The following is a 14,433-nucleotide window of genomic DNA, read 5'->3' as shown; positions in this document are numbered from 1 at the left end:
CTAATTTCTTTACCTGTAAAATGGAAATGATAACTACCTCACAGGGTTTTGAGAAAATGAAATGAGATAATCTAGGTAAAGCACTTTGAAGGTATTCAGTAAGTGTTAGTTCCTATTTTCTAGTCCCCAGAAGATCCAGCATCTCAATGGAGGCAAATAGAGCCATCCCTAGGTAAACTGTGTTTTAAGCTCAACCTTGAGCCTATTACACCCGGCCTGAAGCCCTATGGCATTCTAACCTCATCAATTTGATCAAAATGGCCATCAGTCTCAGACTCGGCGACTGGTGGACTCATGTGTAGATTACTTCCTGTGAGTTGTATTTGGCTACAAAACCAAACTCTGTTTGAAAGTGTATAACTTTGGTTGGTAACGTGGGGAGAGATTCACTACACTGCATTTTTTTAGGCTAAACAAATTGAGTTATAGTTCTGTAGAAATGAATAGAATTAGTTCAGCAAAATAATAAATGCCTTTGCTTCTATAAGGCAAATTAGAAGATAAACGGCATGACATTTTAGTCATAAGTGGAGGATAAGAATGAGGACCTTAAAATTTAACTGATCAAGCACATTTTTAAAGCATTCTCAGGGCAAGCGCTAAACATTTATGTACGAATGGAGCAAGAAGTATGTGGTGCATAAATGAGATACATATTTTCTTGGTAGGAGAGAGGTGACTTGGCTATATAAGCACAGAGAACCCAGGAGATGAGGAAAGATTCACAAGCGGGAGGTCTGTTTGACACAATTACATGGCAGTCATCCACATACTCAGAGGAAATGGGACTTTAACTCCTACTTTAGCCACCGACACACCACGAGTGCTTCACATGAGTGAAGCAAAATGTGAATACATCAAAAGAGCATGCAATTGAAATACAGCAAACAGAAAGTGACCTGGTCCTCATGTCCAGGTGACCACACACAACTCGAGTCCAAACATCATAAGCACATGTAACGTTAGAATCTGTGATAAGAGGACATTAATGCCTACAGAAATGTGTTTTTCACCTGAAATTATTTCGTGTCTAAGAGTTGGAACTTTGTTCTCATAAATTATTTCATTAAATACTTTTCTTTCTTTGTGTGTCTTTCACTCTCCTAGGGATGATGGGGAGTTGAGAACTGAGCAGTCAATAGGGTCTCTGCTCTCAAAGAGCTTACACTCTCATTAAGGAGATAAGACAGACACACGTAAAACAACCATAAACACATAACAGCATGTGATTAGGTGACGAACCAATGATCCAGACCATAAATGCTGTAGGAGCTCCGAGGAGAGAGAAAGAGAACCCCACAGAAATAAAGGAAGATTCCATGAAGAATGTGGCACCTGATGAAATCCTTGAACGATGGGGGGATTGAAGGAGTGGAAGATAAACCTGAGATGCAATCTTTGCTTTAACACTTACATGCTGTGTGTCCTTAGGCAAGATATTTAAAGTTTCAGAGCCTCTTTCTCATCCATATAATTGTGATGATACTGCCTAACTGCAGTTTGTTGGGAAGATTCAATAATATATGTAAAGAAAATGATAAAGAACTTCAGACATAGTAGGTCTCCAGTAAATTTTAACTATAGTCATAAATGACCTTAATGTAGTGGTGCCTCTTCTGAGCAGTTTCAAACGACTGCTGGAAGTTGGTGGAAGTAAATTGGTACAGATACGAATAGGTAAAGACGAAGGAGTGCATCCCGTTGGAAAGTTAAGAGAAAAATGTAGAAATGACCATGGGTGTTGGCAGGGAAGCCCAACTGACTAGAGCAGCAGGTTCATGTAGGGAAATCATGGTATAGATACAGTGAGTCATTCATTCATTCAACACAAATTTATTGAGCAACTATTAGGTACCAGGCACTGTGCTAGGTGTGAGAGTTGAATAAAGGTGAGCCTTGAAAAGCAAACATTACAATTTGGTTTACATGGTAGAAAACAGGGTGAAATGGAAGATTTACTTATTGAGCCATGCAGGGGAGGGACATATAATAAAAGTAGAATTAAAAAGCTAAAATCTGGCAGCAAATGGATTAGAATGGGAGTGGTAAGTGGACATAAGGAGTATAACTGAAATTTGTTGCAATGTTAACCTGAGAGAATGGTGGTCACGTGAATGAAGTAGGAATGGATGGACATGAGGAATAAATAGAAGGAACTTCTACGTGATTCAGTAAATGACTTGATTGTGGCAATGAAGGCAAGGAAACAACGATTCAAAGACCAATGCAAGCTTTGCTCTTGAGGGAATGAAAGAACAGGAAAGGGGCAGAAAAAGGAAAGTTGGGAAGGGTAATTTGGAAGGGTTGTGGATGGCTTCAGTGTCAGGTTAAGTTAGAGGCGAAGATAAGCTATTTCCTGAACATTCAATGAGTGAGATCCATGTAGACAATATAATCAAAGGGACTAGAATTTGGGGAAAATAGAAATGGATATACTGATCCGCTCGTGGTTGGGATGGTTTAGACACTGAAGACCATAATAAAGAAAGAGGAGAAATACTGGGAGGTCCGGATTTTTGGGCAACTCCCACATTGTGTGTGGGGAGGAATGAGTGTGGAGGTGTGGGGAGAGGAGGTGATAAAGGTAAGGCAGGAGCCAGGATAGGAGAGTGTGAAAGGAACCACTAGATGACAGAGTTTTGGAAAGAAGTTGATCAACAACATCAAATGCATCCGAGAGTCAAAGAGAATGGGGGTCGGGGTAAATATTGCTGCATTTATCCACAAAAAGATTAATGGATAACTGCAAAATAATGCAGAATTTAAAAAGTATTTTAAGGTAGAACAATTTCAAAGTACTTTGAATTTTGACAAATATAGACAAATATATCTAGTGTTTTCAAATTCCTGACAGATATTAATCTCTGAAGTTAGCAATGAGAATTGGAATTCCTGAGAATTCCCCAAATCATAAGTTATTCTGTATTTTACATAATATTTCACTTACGTATTATTAAATAATTCTGAGTGATCACAGTCATAAATAGTGAATCCTTTTTCTGTGATAGGGTTGGAGGTTTTCTGTAAAAAATAATACAATAATTAATGCATGGTTTAGTAGTATTATGAACCAATATATCTGTGAGAAGGTTATATATTTAAAGAACATGTAAAAATTAATTCTAACTGATAAGGGCATTTCATAATAAAAACACTAAAAAAGGGAAACATTAAGATAAATACCAAATAAAAAACATTAAAAATTGCAAGATCAAACCACAGATGTTTAATATTGAAGTTATCATTTTTAAAATGAAATATTAAAACTTAGAAAACATTCATTTTCTTATCTGATAGCCTTGACCTTTTTTCATGATTAAGCTTCCACTTGTAGAAAAATTTCTTTCATTTTGTATTGACATTGGTGAACTTGTTAACTGTGGGTCTGAAAGCACCCTCAAGTTGAAGATTAGCACATATGTTGTTCCACATAAACTCATTTTTAATTTTTAAATTTTTTTTGATGAGGAAGATTGGCCCTGAGCTAACATCTGTGGCCAATCTTCCTCTTTTTGCTTGAGGAAGACTGTCTTTGAGCTAACATCTGTGCCAATCTTCCTCTATTTTTTGTATGGGGAGTGCTGCCACAGCATGGCTTGATAAGCAGTGTGTAGGTCCACACCCAGGATCTGAACCTGTGAACCCAGGCCACCAAAGTGCAGTGCATGAGCTTAATCACTATGCCACTGGGCCCAACCCCTCATTTTTTTTAAATAGTGAAAATATTATGTCTGTCCTGATTTTGGTTTTGACATTGAAACTGATTTAAGTTCAGATTTTTTTTTTCACAGTAATATTTATATTTGCTTCTCTTTGCATTTCTTCCATTAAAGAATTTACAGGGGCTGGCCCCATGGCCGAGTGGTTAAGTTTGTGCGCTCTGCTTCTGAGGCCCAGGGTTTCAGGGTTCAGATCCTGGTCTCGGACATGGCACTGCTCATCAAGCCATGCTGAGGCGGCGTCCCACATGCCATAACTAGAAGGACCCACAGCTGAAAATACACAACTATATACCGGAGTGGGGGTGGGGAGAAAAAGGAAAAATAAAATCTTAAAAAAAGAGAGAATTTACAAAGAATAGAGGTCCATTGTGAATATATTGGGCAGTATTTGAATAAGATAATATTCAGCATCTCCTATCAGCCCTACACAAAATCACTTGTCAACTTAAGGACTTTGGTTTCCAAAATGTGGTATTTTTCAGAACACAACTCATAGGATCTGTGAAGACTATGCAAGTAAACTTACATTTATTTAATTTGCAAGAATGACTCATCATTAGCAGCAGACAGGGCTATGAACATGCACTTATAACGTGGCCACAGCTACAAACAAAACTGATTAGACGGTAACCACTTTTTGAAATGTCACCCATAACCTTCAACTCTCTGTCAGCAATTCCTGCTCTTGCCTTCATTTGAACTAGCAACGTCTCTATATTGTCTTTTTTCCTAATCCCCCTCGTACATAGTTGTATATTTTTAGTTGTGGGTCCTTCTAGTTGTGGCATGCCAGACGCCACCCCAACGTGGCCAACAAGCCTTGCCATGTCCGCGCCCAGGATCCGAACCGTGAAAACCCTGGGCCGCCTAAGCTGAGCGCAGGAACCCAACCACTAGGCCACAGGCCGGCCCCCTCTATATTAAGTTTTAATTCTCACAGAATTATAATCCTTTCCCCATTTTACCAATTTCTTGACAGATTTTTCTCAAGATTTGGAAAGAATATATAAATGTGATGGAAAATGATAGGAAGGAATTCCCACAAGGAAACACGACACAGACATGCCATTTCTCTGTAACATATAGGAAGCTTTAAGCTGCAATAGAAAGGCAACCTCAAAATGGCCTAAATGATAAGGGGATTAATTATATCACATAACAAGCAGTCCCAAGCCATCTGGGTTTAGTTAATTCAGTAAGTCAATAACACCATCAAGAGCTCAGGTGCTTTCCATCTTCCTACTTTGTCATCCCAGGTGTGGGCTCCCTTCTGGTCATAAGATGGATTCAGCTTGAGTTTCAGGTACCACATTGTCACATACTAATATCCAGAGCAGAAAAGGGACAATTTATTTCTTCTCAGTGTTTTTTTGTTTGTTTTAATGAGTAAAATAATCTTACCCCAAAACAGCCCCCCATGACTTCTCCTCATTCTTCATTGGCCAGAGTTAAGTAACATGTCCATCCTTAAACCAATGACAGCAAAGAGAAGAGGGCCATCAGAATCAGTTTAGCACACTCTAGTCTAATTTGAGGCACAATAGAAGGGAAAATAGCCATTGTGCCGGCCAGCGATTCTCAAACTGGTCTCATGACCTCTCAAAAATTATTGCAGATTACAAAGAGCTTTTGTTTATGTGGGCAACAGCTTATTTACATTTATTGTATCAGAAATCTAAACTCTGAAAAACTTTAGTTATTAATTCATTTAAACTAACAGTAATAAGCCCATCATTTGTTATCATACTGTGGTAGGCAGAATGATGGCCCCTAATAACGGCCCGTATCCTCATCCCTGGACCCTATGAATATATTGAGATTGATAGATTATCCTGGATCATCTCGATGGGCCCAATGTAATCACAAGGGTAGTTACAAGTGAAAGAAGGAGGCATTGTCAGAGCTATATAGCGAGAGAAGGACATGTCTGGCTATTACCAGCTTTAAAGATGGAAGGGGACCGTGAGCCAAGGAATGTGGGTGGCCCCTAGAAGCTAAAAAAGGTAAGGGAAAGGATTCTCCTTGAGGGTCTCCAGAACACCTTGATTTTAGCTTAGTGAAACCCATTTCGGACTTCTGACCTCCAGAGTTACAATAAATTTGTGTTGTTTTAAGCCACTGAATTAGTGGTAATTTGTAACAGCAGCAGTAGGAAATGAATATATATACATATTTTAAAGTGAAAAATAACTATGTTTTCCAAAACAAAAATTAGTAAAGAGTGGCATTGATTTACATTTTTTGGCAAATCTCTTTAACATCTGATATAACAAAAGATAGGTGGAGTTTTCTATCTGCTTCTGCACTGTCTGTTGTCACACTGTCGCATGTCACACTGTCTCTGGAAAACTGCTGTACGCTCATGAAAGAAGGTGAGAAAGGCAAGTAATTTCTCAGTATTATAATAAAAAGTTTTGACCTCATGGCCCTCCTAAAGGGGCTCCTAAAAGGGGTACCCAGCTCCCACATTGGGGATGGCTAGTACAGGAAGTCAACAGTTTTTGCTCCATCGCCCAAAAGAACAGATACAGAACTCCTTTTTTCTGTATTCCTCCAGTGAACTTGCCCGGCTCTAAGGCCATCATCAATATAGTGTAATGATTTTGACATTTCTTGCTTAACTCAAACAATATTTCTAAGAGTTTATTTTGTGCCTGGCAGTGTTTTACGGACTGAGGCTGTGTAATCCATCAAGGTGGATACAGCCATTGCCCCCACGGAGCTTACATTTGAATTGAAGAAAAATAATAAACACATAAACAAGACAATTACAGATATTGCTAAGGGATATAAAGAAAATAAGTAATGGGAGAAAGTGTGAGGGGTGTTTCCGGTGGTGGACAAAGAGCTAGTTAGAGTCTGAAGAGAAGTTAGAGCTGAGATGTGACTGATAAGAAGGAACCATTGGAACACCGGGGAGAACATTCCAGGTCGAGCAAACAGCAGGAGCACAGAGCAGGAAGGAGCTTGGCAAGGTAGAAGGATGGAAAGAAAGCCAGTGTGACTTCAGTGTCGTCCACGAGGGGAACGAAAAATGGAAAACAATAGTTGAAAGAGTCAGGCAGGTATACATCATTAATGTCTTGCAGGACACAAAAAGGACGTAAGGTTTTATTCAAATTGCCATTCAAACCCACTAGAGGAAATAAGAGATTGTGGAATTCTCTTGCATGCTAGGCTTTGCTTCTGTAAATCCTTCCACCTTATCCAAGGGCTGCACTTCAGCCCAACACACTCCCCATCTTTATAAGGATGACTCTCCAGAAAAATGCCGGACCCCAAATAGACACATCTTGCCTCACATAAATTGTTTGTATGCTAACATCAAAAACAGACAGATCTGGAACCAATCAGGGGAATGTAAATTACAGGTTGCTTGATGCAAAATAACTTCTGCTTGTTGGCCAGTGTAGGTGTGCAGCCAAAAATGCAGTGTGTGAATACAATTGTTTGGCAATTGCTAGTCTGTCACTTGTCCAAAGCGGTAAGTGTGTGAATGGATTTGTACGGGTAATGACTCTGAAATTAGCAACTAGCTTTTCTCATCTCTCTGTGATATAGGAAAACACATTGGAACTTGGCTCATTTCTGGAGAACTCTTCTGATGATCCTCAGTTGCTCAGAATGCACATTTGGTCATCATTATCCCTTGTGTAATCAGTTTCTGCAAACTATAAAACGATGTTACAGTTATGTTTACAGAATAAGGGAACATGCTCCACACCTTAATCAAATCACTTAAAGATGAGCCTTCTTAGATAAAATGAATTCGTATATACAGGGGTAGTCATTAGATATCTAGTCTATACTTCGATTTATGCTATAGTGAGAGAAGTAATCTTCTGTCTCCTACTAGAAACCTCCAGATGAACCATGTGCCTAGAACTCTAAGGCATTTATTATAAATAATATGGTAGACGTGTTTACCAGACAAACCCTCCCACAACAAGATGATGCAGAGAATTCACAAATGCAAAAACGACTTGAAATCTGCTTTGAAACGGCCTAAAAATTTGGTCAGGAATTTGGACCCAATCAGTGCACAGAATTGCAGGTGCGGTGGCCCCACTGTTAAAAGGCTGGAGCCACGTGAATAATTTTCAGAACAGCTGTGGCTACTTGGGCCATAGTCTCTCATCAGTCATGGCTCCCGAAAATTTTTATTTATTGTTAAAATTTATAATAAACTTAAGACCAGACCGTGCATCAAACAAAAGAAAACTACGCGTAATTCCAAGGCTGCATCTTTTCAAAGGAATTTAATTCTGGCTTCTGAATGCCATTAAGCAGTTTCTCTCTCCCTCTACTTCAGGGAAGAGAGAAAAGGAGGAATGATTTTTCTCTTTTCAGTAGTAACCGGTCACCAAACCTGTTCTGCCAAGCAAGTCTTTCCCTTCGCCGATTCTGATTTCTAAGTGCTCAGGGACCACGCTTAGAAACCTGTGCCTTCCTCCCATGTCAGATAAGCAGAAAGTTTGCTCTAGCTATGATAAATCTGCCCAACGCGGAGATGTTTTTGGCACAAACTGTACGTTAGAAAGATGATGATGATTAAACCCCTCTCCCCTCCCATTCTTTCGGCCGGGTAGTGTGTTTTGCCTGCATTTAAGAAATGTCCTTCAGCTGCAGGCGTGCGCGCGCTGAGCCTGCCGCCTGCGTTTCTGCGTCTACGGGGCAGGGCGACTGAGTCGGCTGAGTGTCACCCACAGATGTGACTGGTCTGCTCCCACGGAGGCGGCAGCCCCCTTCCTCTCTCCCGGCCTCTCCGGCCCGCGGCCCAGACCCAGGGAAGGGGAAGGAAGCCCTCGCCGCAAGCCGGCGTCTGGGCCGGCACCAAACACGCCGCCACCAAAAACTTTCTTCCCCCAGCTGCGCGCAACTTGTTGCCTTTTCGCCGGGCACGTTCTCGAGCTGAGTTTCTGTCCCCTGGGGTTTCCTCCTCTTCGCTCGCCTTCTCCCCGGCGGCGCGCGGGGACCTGGGCAGCCAGGGGCGCGGAGGCAGCCGCGGCGGGCCCCGGGGAGCAGGCGAAGGGGAAAGAGGAGGGGGCGGCGGCGGCGGCGGCCCGGAGGAGGAACTGGTCACAGGGGACGGAGACGGGCGAGTGCCCGAAAAGGAAAGCGACGCCGTGGTTTGCTGCAGTCGGAATAAAGTTCGCGCCCTTTCCTCGGCGTTTCGCAGCCTCGCCTCCTCTCTCTCTCCGTCTTTGACAGCTGGGCGCTCGCGGCCACCTCCACCTCCACGCCCGCACCCCCCGGGGGGCGCCAAAGTTGTTTTTCCATCCCCAGCCAGAGCAGGGGGGAAAAGTAACAGGGCGGGGGGGAGGGAGAAATATACATCCTTCTTCCCGAAACCCCGAGAAATCGGAGGACAAACAACAACACAACTAACCTACTTTGATTTTGCGAAAGGGAAGCAACATTGTAGTCCCGACAGTTTTGCAGAGAGAGGAGAAACTTGTGGGGCTAGCAAATCCGCCCTGGGTCACCTCGGCCGCCGGTCCCTCCCCTCCCACCCCCCGTAGCAGCCCCCTCCCGGGACAGTCCGTTCCTTCTTTTTTTTTTTTTTTTTTTGTCGCGAGGAGCCGGGGGGAGCTCTGCAGGCTCCGACTCGGGGAGCGAGGGCGACCCTGGGCGCGGGTGTAAATCAGTCACCTGAGCGCCGAGGGGCCGCGGCGAGGGCGCGCGCGGGCGGGCGGGCGGGGAGAGGCGGAGGCGGCGAGAGCGGCGGCCCGGAGGAAATCGGGAGGGGGAGGGAAAGAAAGGCCGAGACGGAGGAGCGAGAGGCGGCCGAGGGGCTGGTCCAGGCGCGGCCGCTAAGAGGAGACCAAGAGGCGGGGGCTGCACTTGACAACCAGCATGCCGAGATGGTAAGAAGTTTCCACCCTCCTTTGCTTTTTATTCTAGACTTCGTAGGACAGGAGCCCCGCGCCCCCGCGCCCCCCGGGCCGCCCGGGGGCCGTGTTACCCTCCAGGGCAGCGGCGGGAGGTGCAGGGGGGCGGTGAGGGGGGCGGGCAGGAGAGGAGCGCCCCAGTCGACCCTGGCCCCTGCCGTGCTCCCGAAACCTTCCCTGAACTTGGCCCAAGTTTCCGAGGAGAGCTCCAGGTGGGAGGGGGTGGGAGGCAGGGGGCCCGCGAAGGTCGCCCCCCTCGCGCGGCTGCCGGCAAAGGTGAGCGGCGGCGAGCGGGAGGCTCCAGGGCGTGGGGACCGGCCGGGGGGCACGGGGCGGAAGGCAGGCGGGATGAATGGAGCGCGGGCGGGAGCACAGGGCGGAGTGCAGGGCGTTTGGGACCCACGGCAACTTTTAAAACTTGCCCGCGAGTGAGGGAGCGGCGGCGGGGCGCGGGCGCCGGGGCGCGCTGGTGCGCCGCGCCGCGGGGACGCGGCCACCGGTCCCCGGCACCTTCGCTCTCCTCTCCCCTCTCCCGCACGTTTGGGAAACCTCCCTTTGCAAATGCAGAAAATGTAGGAAGTGCTCCTGGAGGTTTTCTAAACGTTATGGAAAACGCAGGGCAGGAAAATAAGCCCGAGAGGGAGAGATTTTGAGGTGCAATTCTACAGGAGCCGAATTCTTTTACTTACACATTGACTGCAGGGTGGCATTTGGGGCCTGGGGAGGGGGCAGAATAAAAAAAAAAAAAAGCGAAGAAAACCTAGGTGAAATCCCTTGTGAAGTGAGGCTGAGATTGAAAAGAGTTCCAAGTGCAAGTGGTGGAGGAGGTGGGAAGGCTTTACGAAGCGAGATTCCAGCACAACCGCGCTTCTCGAAGCGGCTTCTCTGCAGCGAGGCAGCGTGCAATTAGTTCGCTGGTGATGAGTGCTCTGTCCTCTTTCGGGCAAGTGATTTGTTAGAAATGGGTCTGGACCACTCCCTTCCTTTTAGTTTGCTTCCACCCAGTGCTGTTGTTACCCCCACTTGGGGTTTTGATATACTGTGTTTCGCATGCAGATAGAATATGGAAGAAAAAAGGAGATAGCGGGTTGGCATTTTTTTCTCTTCCCTTCCCCCTAATGTGACATCTCTTGTTTCAGTGATCAAAGTCATGACTGGAGTGTAGGAGATGCGACTGTCAAATGCAGGCACAAAAAAAAAAAAGTAGCGTGCGCCCAAGACTGTGGTTACAGTAACGCTGACAGAAATTAAAGTGGTTTTGAAAGCAGCGTGCGATTTATGGTGGTTCCCATTTACCCTAGAGTCAAGCTGTTGTAAAACTGATGTACAAAAGACATCATAAAATTATCCTGTGTACCCAGGATTAAAGTGGCAAAAAGTGGCCTGTTTTATTATTTTTTATGTCCTTTGTGGACAGTTGCAATGGTTGGAACCTGTGTTTAAGTGGAGGCGTCAAAGCAAAGTATTAAATGTATCTGTTTAGCGCTTGAGAGTTTTTCTTCTAGCGGCATTTAACACAAGAATACTGTAAAAGCCAGTCGTAGGTAGGATTTTTCTGCCCTTTTCCCCCAGCCTGTATACTGCTTGTCTACATGTCTATCCCCAAATACTAATCATTTTGAACAGTGGCTAAGCCCATTTGTCATCCACTGCTTTGTATTGTGCAGTTTCAGATGTAAGTGCACACACGTACATGCTTTAAGTGGGGGAATTTATTTCTGGCACTATTAGTTAGTGTGTCTGACCTGAAGACGCACGCAAGAGTAGTGAGATTTTGTACAAGTTAGTAGAACTTCCTTTCCCCTTTGGAATCACCCCAGAAATCCCTTGTGAACCTTTACAGGGTATCTGTGTTTTATGTTATACTTGTAGCTGTTTCATTTAAACTGCTCAATGAAGTTCTTAGTTGTAGCCACGCTTTCTGTTCCCGGAGAGCTGAGTATTTAAAATCCAGATTGCCAATCACTTTAGCAAAGTACAGGACTATCTCTGAGGGAAGTAATCCTGAGCCTGAATGTAAACTCTGTCTGAGGATCTTGTGAGAAAAGCCTAAAACTGTCTTTTTTCCCTTCCTTGAGAATATTAAGTTCGGTGTTGTTTGCATGCAAGACTTTGAAAAAGAACCTACGTCACGTGATGTTTGAAAATAAATATTAAGAAAATATTCTTAGCGGTTGTACGTTCCCCATACCTGATTTTCTTTTTTTTTCTACCTGAAATGTAAGATATCTGTCAGGCAGGGATATGTGATTACAGAAAGAAGCAGACAAAAGCAGAGCTGACTATTGCTGTATTAAAATGTAAGTGTTACAGTTTGAATTTTCAAGTGAGAGTTTTTGAGTTCAGTGCTTTACATAACATTTTGTCCTAATCTTGCTTGCTGTCAGGGATGTTTCATGGTTGTGCAATTGCTGCAGTCAAGAATGCCAATTTGCATTCCAGGAGTGTCATTTGATTACTTTTATCTGCACAGCTCCAAGACCGGCCCAGACCTCTCGTTTCATCTTGCCATGTCACGAGTCAATGCTGTGTCGTCTTTTCAAAAATCTGCCTGATTTAGACAAGAAAGAAAAGTACTTTCATGTTGCAGCCGCAGTCCCCTGCTAACTTGTCAGCAGCAGGATATGATTCACTTGGGCCCAGAAGAATGGAACAGAGAGGCGGGTTAGGCGGTTCAATAAAGCCCACGGACAGGTAGTGTGTGACATCCCCAGAGAGCCGCAGTTAATGAAGAACAGGTCTGCTTAGTTCTCCACACGCTGACCTGGTGCTGTCCCCACAGTTTTCTCATTTGATCTTTCCCAGCAAATTGATCTTTTCTTGTATTTTTTTGCCTTCCAAGTTAGTCCTTGTGGGACTGAAATTAGCAGAGCAACTTAAGTTGGATAATACAGCTGTTCAGAAAAGAAGAAATTGGACACTGGCTCAGAAAGGGGCGGGGGCTGGGGAGTGGAGGGAGCTATCCTTTTTGTTGTTGTTCCTGGGAATATTTCTTAGATTAAGGCAGTCCAAAATAGGTGATGACTTGAAGTTAGTGGTTCCCTTTATTTTTAATTTTAGAGTTAAGGTTCCGCACCATTTTAAATGTTCCTTAAGTATTTGAAAGATGGTCCTAGGGAGTATGAGTTGGATTTAGCATTTTTCCTATTTACTTGTTTGAAATGATTTGCCAGTCGACTGTGTGGCTTTTATGGCTATTGTAAGATAGACTAAATACCAATGGCATATTTCAACCATATTATTTATAGTCTTCTAAATAACTACAATCCCAAAATAGCCAATACTGAATAGCAGAAAAGATTAAACAATAAAAAAGTCATTACCAGTGTTGTGTATAAATATTATGGTACATGGAAATGTTTTCTACAAATTACCGTCAGCATCTTTGTTTTACGTAAACTCCACAGATACACTGTCAAGAAAATGTTTTTTTTTAAAAAAAATGTTCAAGATTCTGCATTTAAATACGGGTTTTTAAAACTGTAGCAGATAACAGGTTTGAATTTCTGTAGATATTCACGCATGTTATTTGTGTTTTGAGATTAAAATTAATTTTAGCAAGATGGATGAATCTTAATTGGGAACGTGTACGTAATTTAAACAGGTTAAAGTTTCACTATAGAATTTTGTGTATAAAGCTTAGGTGGGAAGCGATTAAGAGATGCTGAACTTGATGTGGCTATAAGGAGTGGTGCTTTCTGAATTCCTCTGCAGATGATCTCATTTACCATCTACATCCTTACAAGAAACAGTTGAAAACAACATTTCTTGTGGAAGGGGCGGCAGCCTCCTACAGTCTTGCCTGTTGCATGGGAATTACATAGGATCATTGGTTCATTGGTTAGTAAACTCCTCTCAGAAGAGCTAGAGGGAGCCTCGTGATTTTATTAGATATACTTAAGGGTGGAAAAAAAAAAAAGCAGCCCAGCAATCAGAATGTTGCAGAAAAAGGATAGATCATGAATACTGGCTTAGTGTTTACTCGTAGAGGTGGCTATTGTAGTTTCCTTTTTTCAGCTGTGATAGAAACAACAGAACTTTCTACAAGAACAGTCAAGCAGCTAGGATTTCTTGGGTTCTACCTTTAAGATGATTTGAAGATCAAGCAAAATGCAGCAAAGACATTTTTAAATCTGTTTTGGTTTCCTGAGAACTGTTTGTCCTTTTGTCAACTAAAGGAGTCCTGTTAGGAGGCCAACCTTCAAAGTTCTATTAGAGCTGACTTCCTACCAACCCAGTGAGGAGGGGGTACCTTCTTGCAGTTCACTCAGGACAGCCTCCTTTCTGTAAATCATGGTTTTGAAGTCGTTCTACATGTAACTGCCGTACCCTGGCGAGAAAACGCCTTTAAAATAAATGCTCCATGTTAGAAGCATATATAGTAAACCATTTATAAAGCTGAAACATTAGGAGTCCATAAATAAGTTAAATTTAAAGGAATAGAACTTAAGTGGTATTAAATTCAATATCTGTTGTTTAATTTCACATTTGTTTATCAGTCTTTCCACTAAAATTTGTGATATGTTTACTTTAAAGAGCCATTGATCATAATTGCTCTTTAATATTTATATACTAGTTTTTAGTAGCATCACTTTGGACAAACTTATTTACCATTTAAGTAAATAGTATAATCCAGTGAGATAAACTACCCAGATTTGTCTCTTTTTTTAAGTTCTTGCACAGTAGCTCTCATTATGTCGCTAGCCAATAAAAGTCTTTATTTGTTGCTTATTAGAACCCTCAGTACACGCAAGAGTTCAGCTATAATTTAATTTGGCTGTTCAAAGAGGCTGCCTTGTTTTAAAACATGTTCTCACTAC

The 14,433-nt window shown here is 43.0% G+C and overlaps 1 protein-coding gene across 11 annotated transcripts in view; it reads left to right on the top strand.

The window, feature by feature from the left end:
* Window positions 1–9,442: 9,442 nt before the first annotated feature.
* Window positions 9,443–14,433, top strand: part of BNC2 (basonuclin zinc finger protein 2) — a 416,579-nt gene continuing 411,588 nt past the window's right edge. For 5 of the 11 annotated variants that reach the window (XM_014735486.3, XM_070248221.1, XM_014735485.3 and 2 more), the window contains exon 1: window positions 9,460–9,589. In XM_014735486.3, the coding sequence (XP_014590972.2) occupies window positions 9,587–9,589 (3 nt within the window). In that variant the 5' untranslated portion in view covers window positions 9,460–9,586. Of the gene's footprint in view, window positions 9,590–14,433 lie in introns of all 11 variants that reach the window. The other 6 variants (XM_023627391.2, XM_014735488.3, XM_014735487.3 and 3 more) reach the window with 3 other exon arrangements.

Source organism: Equus caballus, chromosome 23 (assembly GCF_041296265.1).
Source record: "Equus caballus isolate H_3958 breed thoroughbred chromosome 23, TB-T2T, whole genome shotgun sequence".
In the NCBI taxonomy this organism is placed as follows: domain Eukaryota; kingdom Metazoa; phylum Chordata; class Mammalia; order Perissodactyla; family Equidae; genus Equus; species Equus caballus.
This window is presented reverse-complemented; position numbering and strand designations above follow the sequence as displayed.